The 18,677-nt window shown below is 62.7% G+C and overlaps 1 protein-coding gene across 5 annotated transcripts in view; it reads right to left on the bottom strand.

Annotated features, from left to right (window-relative positions):
- Nucleotides 1–4,790: 4,790 nt before the first annotated feature.
- PLEKHG5 (pleckstrin homology and RhoGEF domain containing G5) overlaps nucleotides 4,791–18,677 on the bottom strand; it is a 115,581-nt gene continuing 101,694 nt past the window's right edge. For 4 of the 5 annotated variants that reach the window (XM_032763820.2, XM_032763822.2, XM_032763827.2 and 1 more), the window contains 14 exons: nucleotides 13,527–13,712; nucleotides 12,348–12,518; nucleotides 11,567–11,662; nucleotides 11,136–11,186; nucleotides 10,566–10,715; nucleotides 10,359–10,469; nucleotides 10,126–10,275; nucleotides 9,598–9,735; nucleotides 9,391–9,510; nucleotides 8,966–9,098; nucleotides 8,133–8,248; nucleotides 6,549–6,706; nucleotides 5,319–6,293; nucleotides 4,791–5,025 (listed from right to left, as the gene is read on the bottom strand). In XM_032763820.2, coding sequence (XP_032619711.1) covers nucleotides 5,016–5,025; nucleotides 5,319–6,293; nucleotides 6,549–6,706; nucleotides 8,133–8,248; nucleotides 8,966–9,098; nucleotides 9,391–9,510; nucleotides 9,598–9,735; nucleotides 10,126–10,275; nucleotides 10,359–10,469; nucleotides 10,566–10,715; nucleotides 11,136–11,186; nucleotides 11,567–11,662; nucleotides 12,348–12,518; nucleotides 13,527–13,712 — 2,565 coding nt within the window. In that variant the 3' untranslated portion in view covers nucleotides 4,791–5,015. Of the gene's footprint in view, nucleotides 5,026–5,318; nucleotides 6,294–6,548; nucleotides 6,707–8,132; nucleotides 8,249–8,965; nucleotides 9,099–9,390; nucleotides 9,511–9,597; nucleotides 9,736–10,125; nucleotides 10,276–10,358; nucleotides 10,470–10,565; nucleotides 10,716–11,135; nucleotides 11,187–11,566; nucleotides 11,663–12,347; nucleotides 12,519–13,526; nucleotides 13,713–14,410; nucleotides 14,665–18,677 lie in introns of those variants that run through there. The other variant, XM_032763826.2, reaches the window with a different exon arrangement.

The raw sequence follows: 18,677 nt of genomic DNA, 5'->3' as shown, positions 1-18,677 counted from the left end.
TGAGCTCAAACCTGCTCAGCTGAGGCTTTTACACACAGGCCCTTGTGGGAGGAAATCCATTTCTGGAAATGAGTCCGGGGGGTGTGAAACCACGACAGCCGCCGAGGGCGGCGCGAGAGTGGGGAGGGGCCTAGCTGGCATGGAAGCAGTCGGGCGGAGTGAGGGGCAGCACTGCTGCAGAGAGCTGGTGCTCCTGACCCTCCCTGCTAGGAGCCAGCCTCCTCCAACATGTCCCATTGCAGGTGAGGCCCAGACCCAGAGCCTTGACCCAGCAGGGCCGACCTGGGGCTCTGCTGCAACCTGCCTCGCCAGGACAAGCGCTGCCAGGCGGCAGCTAAACATCTTCACAGCCCAAAGCACCCAGCTGCAGTCTCAGCTCCAGGGCAGGCTCTGCCCAGCCAGCCCCAGCACCCACACAGTGAGGGCCGACCCTGATTCCCAGAGAGCCTATGGACACCTCACCTTGGGGCTGTGAAGAGAGGCAGCTCTGTCCCCAGCAGAGGGCAGCAAATGCACTCGAACGCTACCCCTCAGCCCAGGGCTCCAGCCTGCAGCCCTGGCTGAGACCATCACCCTGGCTCCCTGCGCCACAACCCATCTGCCACCTGCGGCTTTGCTCTCCAAGGCCTGGCCCAGGTCCTAGCACGCCAGCCTCTGCCCGCCTGCCCTCGCCAGCGACAGCTGGAAACGTGGTGCTTTCTGTGGAATGGAGGCACGTCACAAAGGGGTTGAGCTGAAACCCCAATTTTCAGGTGGAGGATGGGGCCTCACACGAGGGCTGGGAGCTTTCCCAGGAAACCATTAACCCCCTAGGCCAGCACAACCACAGCTGCCCTGCCACTACCCCGGCAAGGGGCTCATGCAGCCACGGAGCCAGGGAAGGGGAGACTCTAAAAAAGAACCCGGCAGTTTGATCAGCCTGCCTCGTCTCCTAGTTCGGCAGCCGAGCCCTGGCCCCAGGCTCCTGCACCGACTGGAGAGAAGCAGCTGAGCGTTCACCCCTAGCCTCCTGCCATGGACGCTGGCACCATGGGTGTAGTCTGGGGGGCAGGCTCATTGCCCCCCCACACTGCCAGTCTCGGGCAGGCATGGAACTCCCCCCCACACGCACAGCCCAACTGCTGGCCCCACCCCCAAGTATAGAAGTCAAACCACACCTGTGGCTGGCACCTGGGAGCAGAGCAGGGAGGAGCTTCTTCCCACAGCAGTGGAGCCAGGCTGGCCCCCAGCACCGCAGGCCAAGCTGGCACTACCTACACCAGCTTCTGCTCCTTGGGCCTAGCACCAGGGAAAAGCACAGAGGCTCATGGGAAAACAGCTGGAACTGGACCCCCTGGCTGCCTGTCTGCCCCATGGTGCCTATCCCCAGCTCCGCCACCTCCCAGCCCGCACTGGACTCAGGAAGCCCAATGCCTGGTGTTCTGAAGCTGGCATGCCCGAAATAGTAGGGACTGGATTCCAGCCATGCTGAGACCCCCTCTGACCTGTAGCGGATACGGGGCTGACACAAGGCTCTGCACTTTGTCCCGTGTGAGGGGCTGGGCTGGAGGCCACACGCAGTGGCTGCTCTGGTTTCCTAGGGGGCCAGGTTGGCCACTCTGAGCTGGACCGGGGCAGTGTAATGCTTTGCATGGCCCCAGAACACAGCCAGCCACCTGAGCCTCCGAAAGTCCACGGAGTGAGTAACTGCCAGCTGGCAGCTGCAAGGCCCCCAACACACCCCCGCCCTTGTTACAGGACAAATGACACGCTCTGTCTTTAATGCTTCGCCCGGGAGGCTGTGGCGGTGGGAATGGCCCAGCGCAGGGATAATGTTCAATGCACACGATGGACTAGCCCCAGAGCCAAGAGAGGGCTCCTGCCCTGCACCCCCAGGCCAGCCCGGGGCTCAGCCGGAAAAGGAGGCAGCGCTGCTTCCCTGCCGCAAGCCAGCCAGAAAATCAACACCAAGCTTAATAAATACGCAACTTTATCTACACACATCCAGGGGTGAGCGCGTGTGCCCACAGGACGGGAACGGCCGGGCAGAGGAATCTGCCACCCAGTCCCATGTCCCTTCCCACTCTGTGCTGCCATTCTGCAGCAGCCTCCACTGCCTGCTGGCAGCCAAGTGTGACGAACTCCCCGAGGCCAGCAGCGCCCTGCCCTCTGCCATCCAGGCAGCACTGGCCTCAGCTGCAGAGGGCCACAGCTTAGTGCAGGGAGCCCAGGCAGGAAGAAAAAGTGGTCTCCCTCCCCGGGCTGCAGTGGGAAGCGTTGGGGTAAGAGCTGGGTGCGCGCTCACTACACAAGCCTCCTGCTGCCGCTCCAGAGACCAGCTCTGGTGGCCAAAGCGGTGCCCCGAGGTAGGGGTCAGAGTGAGGCCTACGCAAGGCCCCCACGGCAGTGCCCCCTCCCCAGCACAGTGTGCACTGGCCAGTGTGGGAGGGTGGCAGGTCCAACGCTCTTTTCCTACCCGTGGGAACCCTATTCAGCAGAAGGCCCTCCGTGCCTCCCTGTTCCCCACAGGCTCCTTTGGTCTCTCCCCACACACATCCATGCTAACCACCCCATACACAGCCCTTCCTGGCCTGGCTGCCTGCCCGTGGTTCCCTGTAACAGCCACAGGTTGCTCCGAGGACCCAGCGCCCCAGGAGGTGGGGAGCCCCACCCCTGCAGCAGCAGCGCCCCCTCAGCCGAGCTGGGCAGCCAGCAGGAGCAGGACCCTGCAGCCCAGGCCCCAGGCTGCTCCCAGCACCCCCGCCCCCATCCTTTCCTTCCTGCCGAGTGGGGAGCTGTGGCGCTGATGGCTCCAGCCATGCCCCTCCCCAGTCTGACATCACCCCCGCTCCCCAGCCTGCCTCGGCTTCCCAGCCCCTGCGACCTTGCCGCGCCCATGGCCAGCGGGGCACAGCGTCCATGGTAGCGCCCCGCTGCCAGTGCCTCTCACTGTAGCCCTCATCCCTCTTCGCCCACTGCCAACATTTCGATCCCTTCCTCAGTAAACCCATCGCAACTTCCTGGTGCCAGTCCCGGAGTCACCCAGCCCACTGCCTCAGTAACAACCCCGCCACCCGAGGTGTTAACCTCAGTGGAAAACCACATTTGGGGAGCTTTGGTCAAGCAGAGAGAAGCAACTCACCCCAGCGGGGAGCCGACTGAGCAGCCGTGGGGGGGTGCCCTGGTCTAGCTCCTTGCTGCAGTGCAAGCGCTCGCATTCTCGTGGGACGGTCACCAGGGATGGAATTTAAAAGGGCCTTTGCTTCTGGCTCCTGCAGCACAACCCCCTTCAGGACACAGCTCCCATCCTCAGGAGAGCTCCCAGGGCGGTCAGGCTGCAGACCGGCAATGGCATGTGAGCTTAGAGGAAGGGGGAAAGCTCTGGCTAGTGCCCCTTTCCTTCCAGCTGCATTGGTGCTGTGTGCCGCTGCAGGAAAGGCAGCTGACCACAAATACAGTACACTCAGAATCCCTCCTCCTGGGCCTGGCCAGGTGTCACCCTGCAGCCCTTGTGACAGACAGTTCACTGCAGAGACAGTTCACAGAGAAGTGGGAAGCTTGACAATGGGGTCCCAGCCAGGCGGGAGGCCCCGGTCTTTGCTGTAGCGTTTGGTTTTTGCTGAACCTGACAAAACGTGGCAGCACAGGGATGCAAGCTTGTGAGTCTCCCGCACTGCAACAGGCTAGCAGTGCATGGAAGGCTGCAGTCACACACAGCTCACAAGTCCCAGTCTGTGCTGCCGGACCCTGGGGAGTTGTCAGCTCGGAGCTGACTGCAGGCCTGCGGCAGGATGGGCGAGTTTGGAAGCTCAGGGCTCTCCGAGGACAAGTGGCAGCATTTGGTCACTGCTCACTGACGGTCAGGAACTCTCCGAGCACCGGCAGCCCCAGCTGCGGGACTCTGCTACAGCGAGTGACGTCTGAGAAGCAGGTCCTGTAGAGGGCGCCCTCTGCCCGACTTGGGCTCCAGAGTTCTCAGCCGCTCCAATGCTGCAGCTCCCTGGATTCACAGTGCAAAGGAGCAGCTCCGGCCGCCCCAGCCTAGGAGGGGCTCCCTGGCCAGCCCCAGCGCATCCCTTCCGGGAAGGACCCAGGCCACGGCTCCCTGGAGTCTGTCCGCAGGCACAGCCACACTCCCACAGATGCACACGCATGCCCCCCACACGCACCAACTCCCACAAACACACACGCACACACCCCCAAACTCCCACACACGCACACGCACGCCCCTCAAACTCCCACACACGCACACACACACACCCCCAACTCCCACAGACACACATGCACGCCCCCACACGCACCAACTTCCACAGTCGCACACGCACACCCCCCAAACTCCCAGACACGCACAAACTCCCACAGACGCACACGCATGCCCCCCAACTCCCACAGACACACATGCACGCCCCCACACCCACCAACTTCCACAGACGCACACGCACACCCCCCAAACTCCCAGACACGCACAAACTCCCACAGACGCACACGCACGCCCCCCAACTCCCACAGATGCACATACACGCCCCCCACACGCACCAACTCCCACAGATGCACACGCACACACCCCCAAACTCCCACAGACGCACAAACTCCCACAAACGCACACGCACGCCCCCCAACTCCCACAGATGCACACGCACGCCCCCCACACGCACCAACTCCCACAGATGCACGCACATCCCCCCAACTCCCACAGATGCACACGCACGCTCCACACGCGCATACGCACACACTCCCCCCATGCACACACTCCCCACATGTGCACGCACTCACTCCCCCACACAGACACACTCCCCACACATGCGCACACACATGTGCACACTCCTCCAGAGACATGCACCCTCGCATCCACACACCCCCTCCCTCTGTCCATATGCCTGTGCCCTGTCTCTCTCCCACCCACACGCAGCCTTGACATGCTGCTGGCCGCTGCTTTCAGGGCCTAACATCTCCCAGGGCCCTGGGTGCTCATGCTACATCGTCAGGGCTTGGCGGAACTGGCAGCACTGCTCCTCTCCTGGAGCCTCCTGCAGCTCTCAGACCTCCCTGCAAGAGACAAGCAGACAGACAGAGTCGCTCTTAGCCGGCTGCTCACAGCCCCAGGGCACCTCCCGCCCACCGCAGGGAGCTGATCTTAGAAATGTGAGCCATGGGGCTGCCACTCAGGGAAGGAGATTGATGGGAACATCCGGACTTTCCCCCACGTGTGGGTGAGAAAGATCTGCAATGGCCCGGCCTGGCTCAGAGAGGGGAAGCATCCTTGTGACTGTGCAAGGAGGCCCGTTGGCTCCCCCCACGCGCCCGCCCCAGCTAGCCTGAGTGAGCCCCATGACACTTACGAGGCAGTCAACGTGGAGTTGAGGAGCAAGGTGGTCCTGATCCTGTACAGCTGAGCCAGGGTCAGCTTGCGGTGTTGGGCTGCCTGCGGGTCTGACAGTGTCCTGTGGGCAAGGGGCAGCTCCTGGCAGCACTCGGTCACGGCGGTGCTGGGAGCCCAGCACGGGGCAGGCGCCCCCTCAGGCCCTGCTTGGGGACCTTCCTGCCCAGGCGCAGCAGGGGACGTCACATTGCTCTCGGCTGGGTAAGCAAAGCCCTTGGCACACATCAGCTCCTCGGGCTCGGAGAACTCTGATGAGGAGCCGCTGCTGCTGCTGCTGCTGCAGATGCTCAGGCCGAGGCTACTGCAGTCCGACCGGGCTTCCTCAATCCTGGCACTCGCCCTGCTAGTCCTCTGGAAGCCAGCTGGGACCTCACACCGTTCAAGTCCTTGGCTGGGGCCTGCCAGGAACGTGGCCTGGCCCGGAGCTGTGAAGAGGTTGCAGAGACTCTTACTCTGGGCGAGAGGGGGCGAGACTGGAATCAGCTGCAATAGGCTGGCCTCTGACTTGGACTTGAGTGCTTTCACCTTGCAGGGCAGAAGCTGCACAGGCGTCCTGCGGCGCAACTTGGGTGAGGGGGCGCGCTGCGTGTGCAGGGGTCCCCCATCTTCCGCCCCCGGCTCCAGCTGCTGCGCCTCAGCAAACTCCTGGATGGAGGTGGGGGAGAGGGTGCCATAGGCACTGTCAATGGACGCTGACCTGCAGCCGCTGGAATCCAGCGTCAGGCAATTGGAGCTGGGTGGGGGGAGTGTCTCTGCAAGCTCCCCGCCCCCCTCCAGCAGCTCCCGGGTGGGGGTGATGGACGAAGCAGTGGTGCTGATGGAGGTCTCGTCCGACTGTGAGCTGAACGGCCCCACTTCCAAGTCCGGGAAGGAGAGCTCCTCGCTGGCATCCACCACCACCACCGAGATGGTCTCTGTGGAACCGTCAGAGGGGCTGCAAGAGCAAGGGGAGAGTCAGCCAAGGGTGGGGGGCTGGGAGGGATGGCTGGCACCAGGCTGGGGCACGCTGGACCAGGGCAGGAGCTAGGGGAGTGGCCAGCACTGGGCGTGGTGAGGTCTTGGGGCCATGGCCTCTCCTGCAAGGCCGTGCAGCGCCTGGCACACTGCATCTGCCGGCTGGACAGTCTCCCCTGTCCTGCACTGCGAGGGGCCCTTGAGTCCTGGGGTGGGGGGTGGGGGGGTGTTGTACCATTGCTGGGAGTCCAGGCTGTTCCTGCTTCTGCGCAGGATGGTGGGTGAGCTGGCTGCCGAGGCCCCGCTCTCCCCGTCCTCTCCCTCCTCCAGGCCCTGCAGATGCTGCCGCTGGCTACGCTGCCGCTCCTGGAGACGCAGCCGCTGCAGGAGGTTCTGTGGGGAAGGGGCAGGACACAGCTTAGGGAACAGGAGAACATGGCCGTCCCGAACCCACAGCTGTCAGGACAGGACAGCTCCCAGATGGGGTGCCGATCCCCATCTCAGACCAGATCAGGGGCTGTGCGTACACCTGGCACTGCCCTGCCAGTGGGCCTGTGTGATGAAGTGGGAATGTTCATAATGTTTTCTCTGAATACTGTGTGAGTGCCTCAGTTTCTCCTATGCACTTCTTGAGTATCTAGGTTGTGGGAGGAGGGGGTGTGATTGTTGCAGAGCCCTAGAGGGCAGATGTGATGCTGTCTGGACAGAAAATGGCCGACACCCTGTCTCCTGTTGACCTGGGCCCCTCTATAAAGGTGCCAGCTGAAGGTGTTGGAGAACAAAGAGATCAGGTGACCTCCTGGTCAGGGAAAGGAACAAAGCCCAGAGGAGGAGGGGCTGGAGGTGAGTCAGTTTGGAGCTGGCTGGTGACGTGGAGTGAAGTGCAGATGTGGGTGTCTGGCTCGCTGCCCCCAGGATGGACACGCCGAGGGGTCCTGTTCTCTGTACTTACAAGCTCTGTTTTAGAGCGTGTTCCTGTCATCTAATAAATCTCTGTTTTACTGGCTGGCTGAGAGTCATGTCTGACTGTGAAGTGGGGGTGCAGGACCCTGTGGTTTCCCCAGGACCCCACCTGGGTGGGCTGGCTGTGGGAAGCGCACGGAGCGGCAGAGGATGCTGAATGCTCCAAAGGTCAGACCCAGGAAGGTGGAAGCCGTGTGAGCTTCTTGCCCTGGAGACAGTCTGCTCACAGAGAGGAGACTTCACCAGAGTCCTGACTGGCTTTGTAGGGAGCAATTCCAGAGCACTGCCCGGGTACTCCGTGACAGCCTGGTTCCCTGCAGCATGCACACAGCCTGAGACATGCTGCCCTTGCCCCCCGGGGTCTGCTGGCTGAAGAGCAAAGACGCAGCCCTGCCATTGGCAGCCCCGGGGAGGGGAATGGTAAAGAAGGGAGATTCCCTCCAGGACACGACAGCATGTGGCACTGGCCCTTCCAGGGGAAGTTTGCACTGGTCCATGACTGTCTCCACTGCTGAAAGTGGTGAGATTACAGCGAGATAACAGACACCCAGGAGTGACTGTGCTTTGAATGCTCCTGGGGGCAATATCACCCTGGAGGCAGAGAGGTGACACCTTGGCAGTAGTTGGGCTGCATGTGCCCCCAGTCTCTCTGCAGCTCTGCACAGGGCAGGCCTTTGTCTGGCCCCATCTCAGAAAAGGGCACGTGCTCTGAGCTGCTGTTGGAAACCCCACACTAGTGCGTGTACCACATGAAATGCCCACAGCCTCTCAGAGCGGGGATGCTGCAGTGGCTCAGCTCAGATACTTTGGATCCCAAGGCCTGGCGGAAACGTGCAAGTGTTTGCTCCTGACTCACCTGTGCATTGTACAGTGCCTCGATCCAGCCGCGGCACAGGGACTGCCCGCTGGCCTGGAAGGTGTAGGCTCCCACGGCGCTGCGCAGCTCATTGAGATAGATCAGGAGGAAGGAGCCTGCAAAGGGTACCAAACGTGAGCAAAGGCACCTCCCAGCGGCCCAGGCGAGTTCCTGCAGACATGGTGAGTGCCCAGCATGGGGAAGCAAGCAGACACACCAGCTCTCCAGACAAGGTTGGGATGGCACCAGAGCTGCAGTGAACAGGGGCTCAGGGTTCGGCCATGCGTAGTCAGAACGGGCCTAGTGCCCAGGGACAAATCACGCTGCAGCATCTGTCGGCGCCAGAGCCTCTGGGGCATCAGTGCTGTCATGCTGCAGGAGGGCAGGGCACAGAGGTGGAGGCTAATGGTGCTGAGGGAAATGCTGGGTGATTCCCCTGAGGAGGAGGGTGGCTGTCCCATCCGGTGACCCCCAGCCTGTAACAGCCCAGACACGAAGGGCAGAAGCCGAGCCATTCGCTCCCCACACTGTGGGTTCCACAGAGGCCCTGGGGTCCCTGGGACTGGGAGCACGTAGGGGGTCAGTCCCTGTGTGGGAGGGAGGCAGAGCCCTGTGTCTTGGCCGCCTCAGTCTGCCAGCTGGGAGCGGGATTCAGTCTCCTGCCCGCAGGCTGGCAGGGCAGGGGAAGGACAGAGAGAGGAAGCTCCTCCAGCTCAAAGGGGCTGCGATGGGCTAGGGAAGAGGAGGAGCCGTGGGGCAGGCTCTGAGGAGAGGAGCCCAGGGGTGCTACACAGCCAATGCCCGGCTCTCGGATCCCAGCCCCGCATGCTCACCGGGGTCCTTGAGCTCCCGGCAGATGATCTTGTCCACGAGCAGGGGCTGCCGGATGACCTTAGTGCGCTCAGCCTTCTTCACCGGCTTGGTGATGAGGAACAGGTCCGTGAAGAGGAAGCAGTAAACGTCCATCTGGGGAGGGCGAGAGCACAGGGCCCATGGGATCCTGCCGAGCAGCCAGGCACTGGGACAGGGGGGCAGGTGAGATGCCTGGTCCCGAGCCATGCCCACAGGGGGCAGTTCCCAGGGCCAGCCCGCTCCTGGGCGGGGACACGAGCAGAGCCAGGGCAGACTGTGGGGTGAGGACGGACACCTGCTGCACCCTCCACCCCCAGCTCATCAGGCAAGGGAAGCCCTGGCTGAGGTAACTGCCAGGCCAGTCCCGGGGGCTGCTTGGGAGCTCTGCTTCGGCTGCACTGCTCACCTTGCTGTCTTTACCTTCCTTCATTTTCAAGCTCCCCTCCAGGAGGAGTTGCCGCGTGTCCTCAGGGGAGGTGCCCGGGATGGGGGCCGTCAGGTCCAGGCGCAGGAACTCCTTCAGGAGCTGCCAGGAAGAGAGAAAGGACGCAGTCAGGGGGTGTGCAGCAGGGGCCAGCCCGGCCCGCATGCCCCCGGCCCACAAAGCCCATACCTTATCCACCTCCTCCGTGCTGCTGTCCACCACCTCGTAGGAGTCAATCCGGCTGAGGATGGCCACTAGCTTCTGCTGCTCCTGCCGCTGGCGCATCCGCGAGTTCACGTGGTTGATAAACCGCTCCACGGAATTGATCTGTCACAAGGGGAACGGTCAGAGGCGCATAGGGGAAACAGGGCTGGAAGCCCCTAGCGCAGCAGGCGTGACGAGGAGCCCTGCCCCATGCCCTGTGCCCCATGGCCTGGTCCAGCAGGCTTGACGAGGAGCCCTGCGGAGGCAGGAGGCAGAGTATGGACGACCCTGCCAGACACAGTCAGCACTGGCTGCAGAATGGGGATCCGGGTGCTTGGGCAAATTCACACGTTGTGCAGCGTCCACCCTGGCCCTGAGAAAAGGGCACACGGGAGCCCGCTGCCAGCACCAAGGCACAGCAGTGACACGGGCTGCATGCCCTCTGCTGCTGACTTGGCTGGTGGCAGTCTACCCGCGGAGGCATGACCCATCCCGCGTTCCCTGGCAGGTTACCATGGTGATGATGGCGTCCCGGGTGCAAGGGTTGTCCGTTTTCTTCAGCACCGACTTGAGCAGCAGCGGGTACTTGGTGAGGCGCTGGTGTGGCTTCACCAGCATGTCGCTGAGCTTCAGGCGGTTGCACTGCTTGTGCTTCTCTGCCCACTGGAAGCAGAGACACGGGTGGGTTAGCAACTTGGGGGTGGCCTGGTCTTGCCACGACACGTGCGCCTGGCTCCAGGCCTTACCGTCACGTAGAGCCGGAAGAGGTCGTTGTCCCGCAGCAGCGTGCGCATGTACTCCATGCAGCCCTCCTCCTCCATGCAGTAGTGGATGTAGGGCCTGAAGAGGGAGCCAAACTGCAAGGCAAGCCAGAGGGCCAGTCAGAGCCCAGGGCACCTCCCCGCCAGGCGCAGCCGTGGCAGAGCGAGCAGCACCTGGGGGGTCTCACCCACCATTTTGAATCCCTTTAGGAAGTCCACAGGGTCCAGCAGCGCCTTGGTCTTCCTGGCCTTCTCCAGGATGGGGGCCATGACGCCGCTCCACAGGGCCCGGTGCAGCTGGATAATCTCCTGTATGTTGCTGAACAGACGCTCGGCTTCCACCTGCAAGCACAGCAAGGGGTGCAGTGGGGCTCTGGTGATGCCCTGGCCGCCCAGCCCAGGCAGGGCACACAGAGGCAGGGTTTCTCAAGGACTGTCCATTAGCTCGAGCAAAGCTGCTGGTTCAGGGTCCAGAGGGCCAATTTCTCCCATTAATGGGATGAGGGGGGGTCCCTGTGTCTCTGCTAAAGCCCCAGGAGCCTCCCATCCTCGCCACATGACACTTTCCACCCTAGGGCTCCACCTCAGCCCCAGTCCGACAGCAGGGTGGAGCTGCCCAGGGAGCACCTCCCAGCGCAGAGCCTGGGGGCCCTCACTGGCCCAGAGGGAGGGGCAGAGGCTGGGGCTGGCTAATGCCTGCGAGGACCCCGCAAGCGATGATGGACTTGCTGCCCCCAACCCCACGGGTAGCTGGGCCCTTACCTCACACAGCAGCCCTGATTCCTGTAGGCTCAGCAGGCAGCAGAGGAAGAGCTGCAAAGAGAGCAGAGAGCAGGCAGTGCAGAGCATGCACATCTGACCCTCCCTCCACGCATGCCCATGCCCCACCGGGCCACCAGTCCCGCATACTGGGGGCCGGAGGCTGCATGATGTGCAGGCCATGACGGACACCAGTCAGACCCAGCCCAGCTCCGGGCTGTGGCTGCGAGCTGACGGCCAGGCACGGCTCAGACCCAGCCAGCCAGGGGCTCCAGATGCTGCACTGGTGAGCGCCGCGCCCTGGCTCAGCCCTCTGCCCCTGGAAGGGCATGTCATGGTCTCCTGGCCCCACACCCGTCGTGCCCCCGCAAGGGCCCGGCAAAAGCCTGGCTCCTTCCATTCCCAGGGCCCCAGGGCGGGCAGGGCAGACTCACGTCTGTGATCACTTTCAGCTTCCGGATGTAGGTGGCTTCTGTGTGCAGCAGCTCCCAGACGGCCTCCTGCTGGTGGCACTGCCGGCGCGTCAGGGCCTGGAGAAGGGCAGAAGGGTCAGCGCCATGGGGCTGGGGTGCTGAGACCTCTCGACACAGTGCGATGTTCCCACCGAGAGCAGGATGGACCGGGAGCGAGCCTCCGGCCTGCAATCATCTCCCGCACATGAGGCAGCCAGGATGTGAGGAGAGGACCCGTCTCATGGGCCCAGCGGAATCCCAGTCTCACAGGGCAACATCCCAGATGGGGGAAAGAGGTCAAGGCACTGAAATGTGTTTGGGGGGAGATCCAGCTCCCCCCTGCCTGGCCACCTAGGGGTGTACAGGAGCAGTGGGCCCCAGCCAGCAGCCCATGGGGGGATAACAGGAGCAGTGGGCCCCAGCCAGAAGCCCATGGAGGGGTGTGGGGGGTAACAGGAGCAGTGGGCCCCAGCCAGCAGCCCATGGGGGGGTAACAGGAGCAGTGGGCCCTGGCCAGCAGCCCATGGAGGGCTGTGGGGGGTAACAGGAGTTGTGGGCCCTGGCAAGCAGCCCATGGTGGGGGTGGGAGGGAGTAACAGGAGCTGTGGGCCCCGCCCAGCAGCCCATGGAGGGGTGTGGGGGGTAACAGGAGCAGTGTGGCTGTATGAGAACTGCTCTGGGAAATCTCATCCCAGGACCCCAGCACCCAGCTGGGATGTTCTGCACCAGCCAGAGCCCCCTCCCCACACACGTCCAGCATTACCTCCGTGCCCTCGGTGATCTCCTGCCAGCTGTCTTCCAGACACAGGCTGGTGTCATCCTCCTCTTCCTCCCAGGAGTCTTGGTCAAAGCGGAGCTGCTGGGGGAGCTTGGGGAGGCCGAAGACGCTATAGCTGTGCAGCTTGCTCTCCAGCTGCTCCATCTTATCCATCTCCTAGCGGAGAGAAGCACAGCGGTGGGCGAGGGGAGTTCTTCCAGTTGGAGGGTCCCGCTCCCATTGCCAGCGCCGCCCGCTCAGGAGCTCACAGGATCTGTCCCCCCAAGGGGCTGCAGAACCTGCCGCCAGCTTCCTGTACAGTGGAGCACAGTGCCCACCGGGCCAGGCGGGAAAGGAGGCTAATGGGATGGGGCAGGCGGCTGAGGTGCACTGTGCAGGGGATTCCCGGCCTTTGGCCACCACTGGGCCTCGTGCCAGGATACTCGGCAAGGAGCCGCAGGCCAGGCCTGAGTGACTCAGAGGGCACCTGCTGGAGCCTGCCTCAATCCAGCACAAAGGGCACGGGGAGCTGAGGCAGATGGGAGGTTGCCCCTCCCTCCCCAACTCTGCCCCTGGCTCGGCAGTGGCCTGCTGTCTGCCTGCATCCAGCAGCAGCAAGCTCTCAGAGCAGTTCATAGTGGGCTCCGGACCCTGCTGCTGTTCTGCTGAATTCTGCAGCAGCCAACAAACCCACCCCATCCCCTTTCCAAACCCAGGCAGCTCCCAGCTCTGCATAGGTCTCCTTAGCTGGACTGAGAGCAGACAAAGAATCCAGCCAAGTGGCTTGTCCAGGAGGTGCCTGCCGCCAGCTCTAGAAACTGGCAAGGACGCCTGGGGTTAGGCCCATTTCTGCCAACTTCAGCAACCTCTGACCTCCTGCTCCAAACTAACCCAGCACCCCAGCAAAGTGCATGGACACAGGCCAACACCTGCCAGAGGCTTGGAATGACACTGCTCCTCCCAGACACAGGAGTGGCCAGCGGCATCCCCCCAACAGCCCATGGCTCTGCCCTGCAGAACCTGGTGCCCAAGAACTCCTCCCTGGGCAAAGAACCCCACACGGCAACCAGCGGAGCCTATGCAGGAGGCACTGCTCCTAATCCCAGTCAACAGCAGAAATTTGGGAGCCCAGGGGCCCCTGGGAGCAGGGACAGGCCTGAACCTCGTGCTGAGCAGCTGACGTACCCGTCCGAAGGGGCCGGTGCTAGCGCCGGAGCCAAAGAAGCCACTGAAGCGACTGGCGGCCCTATTCTTCCATGTATCGATGCCGTTGCTGGGCAGGGAGCAACTGAAGTGCTGCAGGGAGTCCTGGCCCGGGATGCTGGAATCACCCAGAAACTCGTTCATGTTCTTCCGCTTCCGCCCCGGGGCCTGGAATTCCAACCAGAGAGAGACACTGCAGGGGCTGCCAAGATCGGAGCGAATCACACGAACAGCCCCATGCAGAGGCCAGGGCTGCCCCATCCGGCCCCCACCTGGGCTCTGCACACCTCGGTGAGCCAGTAACCCTCCAGCAGCAGGTGAAGGAGGCGAGCGGCAGCTCAGCCTGCCAGGCAGAGGGCGCAGTGCACAAAGCGCCCAGGGCTGCCCCAATCCCTCCCCAACCCACAGCAGGGCCTTGCTAGTCTTGGAGCAGGACAGCTGCAGAGGGCTCCTGTGCCGTCCAGGCGCTGCCCAAGTGACACTCTGGCTGAGGGTGCACAGAGCCCACCAGCCCCAAGACAGCCAGGTGCTCCTGCCAAGCAGGCTGACGTGATCCCAAGGGCTCTGGGAAGGGGGTTGCAGCTGCAGCCCAGTGTCCTGGGACACTGACTACATGTGACCAGAGCCTGCAGGAACCCAGTCACCACCGGCTAGCCCGACAGGCAGAGAAATGGGCCAGAAAAGAAAGCCAGCCCCAGAGCTCTGTTGCCACGAGGCGGTGAGAAAGGAACTGGCCCTCCAAGGCAGGCAGCGAAACCGCTCCCGAAGCAGAGCAAGGGATGGGTGAGCAGATAGGCTCAGGTCTGCGCTGTCAGCCAGTGCGAAGCTCGGCCCTCCAAGCCCCTCACAGCTCCAAGGCCCCTCACCTTGTCTGGAGCAACCCTGCGCTCATCCCAAGAATCTTGCATACAGGACAAAGGCACCGGGCTCTTCCCAGAGCAGTAGCTGCAGCTCTGCAGGCCAGAGAGCCTGCGAGGGACAGCCAGCCCAGAGAGCTCTGACTGCCCAGCCCCATGGCTCTGGCTGAGTGGGGAAAGGGGGAGGGCTGCTCTTTTGTCAACAGTATGCAAAAAGCCTCCAGTCCTCAGAAGCCATTGCATTGCTGAGCAGGGAGTTCACGATGCCCAGGCAATGAGACATTCTTCTGGCGTGGCAGCCTCTGGAAAGCTAGGGCCTGCAGCCATCTGCAGGCATAGGACAGAGGTGCTAGGAGACCCCCGTTTACCCCCCACCCCACTGCATTCTCAGCCTGCTTCTCAAAGCTGGAGCTAGCTCAGACCAGCCCTGAGCAATCATTAGCCAGAAAAGAGCTGCCAGGGCCTGTCTGTCTCAAGCAAGGCTCCATCCTGGCTATCAACTCCTAGAGATTATCCCCAAGGAAACTGCCTGGGGCCAGTCCAGCATGCCAGGCAGCAGCCAGGCCCAGGAGTCTCAGCTGGCTCCCTTCCCCATGCTCAGCCTGGCTTTCCAGTGCCCCAAGCCGCAGGACCTGGCTACACAGCAGGGCGAGCTCAGCTGGAAATCGGCCTCCTACCCCTGAAAGCTCAGCTGGTTCCTCATCCTTCAGACAGCAGGGCCTTCCCGGGCAGCCGCTCTGCCTCCTGCACAGAGCACACCCTATCTGCCCAGACAGACGTGGCCTCTTTCCCCTTGCCTGCTCCTGGTTCCCTCGCTCAGCAGCAGAGCAGGCAGGCGCTTACACACACACAGATGGGGGCTTGTGTGTGTGCACACAGAGGGCCCCAGTGTGGGGGCAGGTGTCTACACACACACCCAGTGGTGCTCAGGTGGGCTGGGTCCGTTCCATGTGTTTGCTCACACACCGGCTGCTCCTGGCCAACGTCCGAGGAGTCAAACACTCATACAGGCCCTGGGCCATGTTTTCAGCAGCCCAGCTCGAGCTGCCTGGGGCCTGAAGGTGCCCTGTGCCCGATGGCTGCACAGCAAGCTGTTGGTGCTCAGGAACCAGGCCCCAGGGGGCTGGAGCTGGGCTCCAAATAGGCCCCCAAAGGTAGTGGGCACGTGGGGAAGCTGGCTCCAGATGGCTGGCTGGGTGAACACCCTGGTCTAGCCTGTCATCGTAGGCTCTGCTCACAGGCGAGGCAGCCAGCACTGAGACTGGGCACTGCACCCCACGCTCGCCGGGAAGTGGGGCACGGCACCTCAGCAGCGCTTGCAGAGCGGGGTTCTGAGCATGGCAGGGACTGGAGCCTGGCCTTGGCTTTCTGCTCATCAGAGGAGCACTGGGATGCCAGCAGCGTGGCGCATGGGGGCTGCTCTGCATTCTCCTAAAGCCCCAAGGCAGCTCCCGGCATCTCTGACAGCTCATCTGCCCTTCAGCATGCATAGCAAACCAGTGAGTGGGGCACCAGACTCCCAGCTGCCTTCCCGGCCCGAGGGAGATACCGAGAGCTCGCAGTCACTCCCCGAGCACAGCACAGCGGAGATGGCAACGCTCTGGCAGGCTGCAGGCCAGGTGTTAGACACAGGGCCAGGGGAGTGGTCAGACATGAAGCCCAGCTGGGCAGCCTCAGCCAGCTCAGATCAATCCAGTGCACTTCAGGCTCCTCCTGGTCCCAGCCACCTCCCTTCCAGCAGCTGGCCCCCCAACTAGACCTGCAGCTCCCCGAAGTGCACAAGCGTCTCTATCCTCCTGTAACTCTCCCTGCAAAGCCACCGTCCTCCCACCCCTGTGCTGGTTTCTTGCAGCGCCCAGCTGCCTGTAGTCCCTGCTGGGCCAGCCCTGGTATGTCTGATGCTGGGAGGCCACAGGTCACAGGGGTACGATCCAGCCAAACTTCTCTCCAAGCGGGAGTCAGTTCACTCCTAGGGCCAAGCTGCCCATCTGCAGTAACTGCACAAGCCCTGCTGTCTGCCCCTGCCACACTCCCATCTTCCCTCACTCAGACACAGGCCCAGCCGAGCCCTGGATCAGCCCCTCAAACAGCAGCAATTGTAAACGCAGACCCAGGGCAGAGTTCTGCACATGGGCCAACCCTTGACTCGGAGGATTCAAATCATGGCCTGCCCATTGAGGCGGCTCACCCTGTTATGCGCCATTGCAGCCAGCCCTGCATGTGCCTGGCAAATACACGCCCAGCAAAGGGCATCGTTCAGCAGAGCCCTGCCCCTACTCCACAGCCATGCTCCTGCAGGGTCTCTGAGCAGCCAGGGGAGCCCGTCCGTGCTGGTTCCTACTGGGGGGCAAAGACGACAGCTGGCTGCATTTCCTCCCCCTCCTGGGGCAGACATGCACACGCTGTCCTCAGCTGGCCCCATCACCACAACCCCGCTGGGGAGCTGAGGGGCCGCCCAACGTCACAGGGAGCCCAGGGCAGAGCCAGGAAGAATTGTTTGTTTTGCTAAGGCTGGCCCAGGTGCAGTACACACAGAGATCCTGCCCCAAAGACCTTACAGACTAAGTAACCCAGATGTGCCATACCCAGGAGCCCACCCTCCCTCCTGGCTGGCCCTGAGCACAGGGCAGGGTTCCCACTGCTTCTGCGTCTGGCTGTGCTGGGATCACTGCAGCCTGTACACTCTGCTGAAATCCAAGCAGATACCCAGAGCAGCAGCACCCTGCCCACCTGACACCCCAGCCACTCACCTGGAAGCCCACGTCCATGGGGCACATGGACAGGATAGCCACGTCCCTCTCACTCCCAGAACACAGGTGCGGCCAGCTCTTCCCAACCGTGAGCCGGCCAAAGGCCATTCTGATGCTCAGAGGCTTTTCCTTCATGCCAAGCAGAGTGAGGCGGGGGCAGCCCAGTTCACGCAAAGGGCCAGGCAGCACAGGAGATAATCCCCTCTGGGGATCAAGGCTCCCTCCTGAGCACTGATGCAGAATGGGAGAGACTCAGGGAGGCACTGAAGGGCAAATGATCCAGCCACAGGTCCCCAGTGCGATTCTCACCAGCAGCCTGACTCCACACAGAAAGCACCCACCCGCTCTGAGCGTGAACTGCAGGGGCCGGGGCTGCCTCTGACAGCCACACCCTGTCAATCAGCCCGTGAGCCAGCTGAGGGACACCTGGCCTGGCAGTAGAAGCCTCTGCTGCAGGGAGAATAGCCGCCCAGTGAGCGAGGTGCAGGTCTGGGCCTGCAGTCGCAGCAGGCGGGGAGCTTTGTCCTGCCTTGCTCTAGAATGGCCCCTGGGGCAGCCAGGCCAGGGCGCCCCCGTGACCGCAGCACTCCTGGCCTAGCAGCTTGTCAGGACTGGGAGAGTCACACCTGGACAGCATGCGGGGAGCAGCCCCTGCTGGAATTTCCCAGCCTTCCGGATGAGCCGTACATGCCAAGGCACCCTGTCCAGCCGGCCGCCCACTGACGGAAACCCCACGGTGCATACTCAGATCCAAACCCCACCTTCTCACTCAGGGATCAGGGAGGGCGGCTGCTTGCTGGTGCACAGGTCTGTCACTGGGGCAGCCAGCCCCCGGCCCCCAGCACTGAGGCAGCCTGCTCACCTCTAGCCAGTGCTCCACCCCCAACTCAAGCACATTCCCTACCAGAGATTGCTCTGCCTCCTGAGCAATACTGTGTGGGTGCCTCAGTTTCCCCTATGCATTTCTTAAGTCTCTAGGTGGTGGGATAAAGGCCAGTGTGCATAAATGGCCGACACTCTGTCTCCCTGGCAACTAATGGCCAGGCCCTTCCCCCCCCCACCAAGGGGATGCTAAAGGTGTGTGAGAACAAAAAGGTCAGCTGACCTCCTGGCCAGGCAAAGGAACTCAGCAGAGAAAGAGGGGCTGGAGGGGGTTTCAGTTTGGGGCTGGCTGGGGACGAGGAGTGAGGGCAGACATGGGGGTCTGGCTAACTACCCCCCAGAATGGACCCAGCTGAGGGGTCCGGTTCTCTGTACCTACAAGCTCTGTTTTAGACCATGTTTCTGTCATCGAATAAACCTCTGTTTTACTGGCTGGCTAAGAGTCATGTCTGACTGCGAAGTGGGGTCGCAGGACCCTGTGGCTTCCTCAGGACCCCGCTGGGGAGGGCTCACTGTGGGAAGCGCACGGAGGGGCAGAGGATGCTGAATGCTCCAAGCAGAGACCCAGGAGGTGAAGCCGTGTGAGCTTCTTGCCCTGAACAAGTCTGCTCCAAGGGAGAGGAGGCTCCCCAAAGTCCTGACTG

This window comes from Chelonoidis abingdonii, chromosome 23, assembly GCF_003597395.2.
Source record: "Chelonoidis abingdonii isolate Lonesome George chromosome 23, CheloAbing_2.0, whole genome shotgun sequence".
NCBI lineage: Eukaryota > Metazoa > Chordata > Testudines > Testudinidae > Chelonoidis > Chelonoidis abingdonii.
Note: the sequence above shows the minus strand (reverse complement) of the source record. Positions and strands in the feature narration are given on the sequence as shown.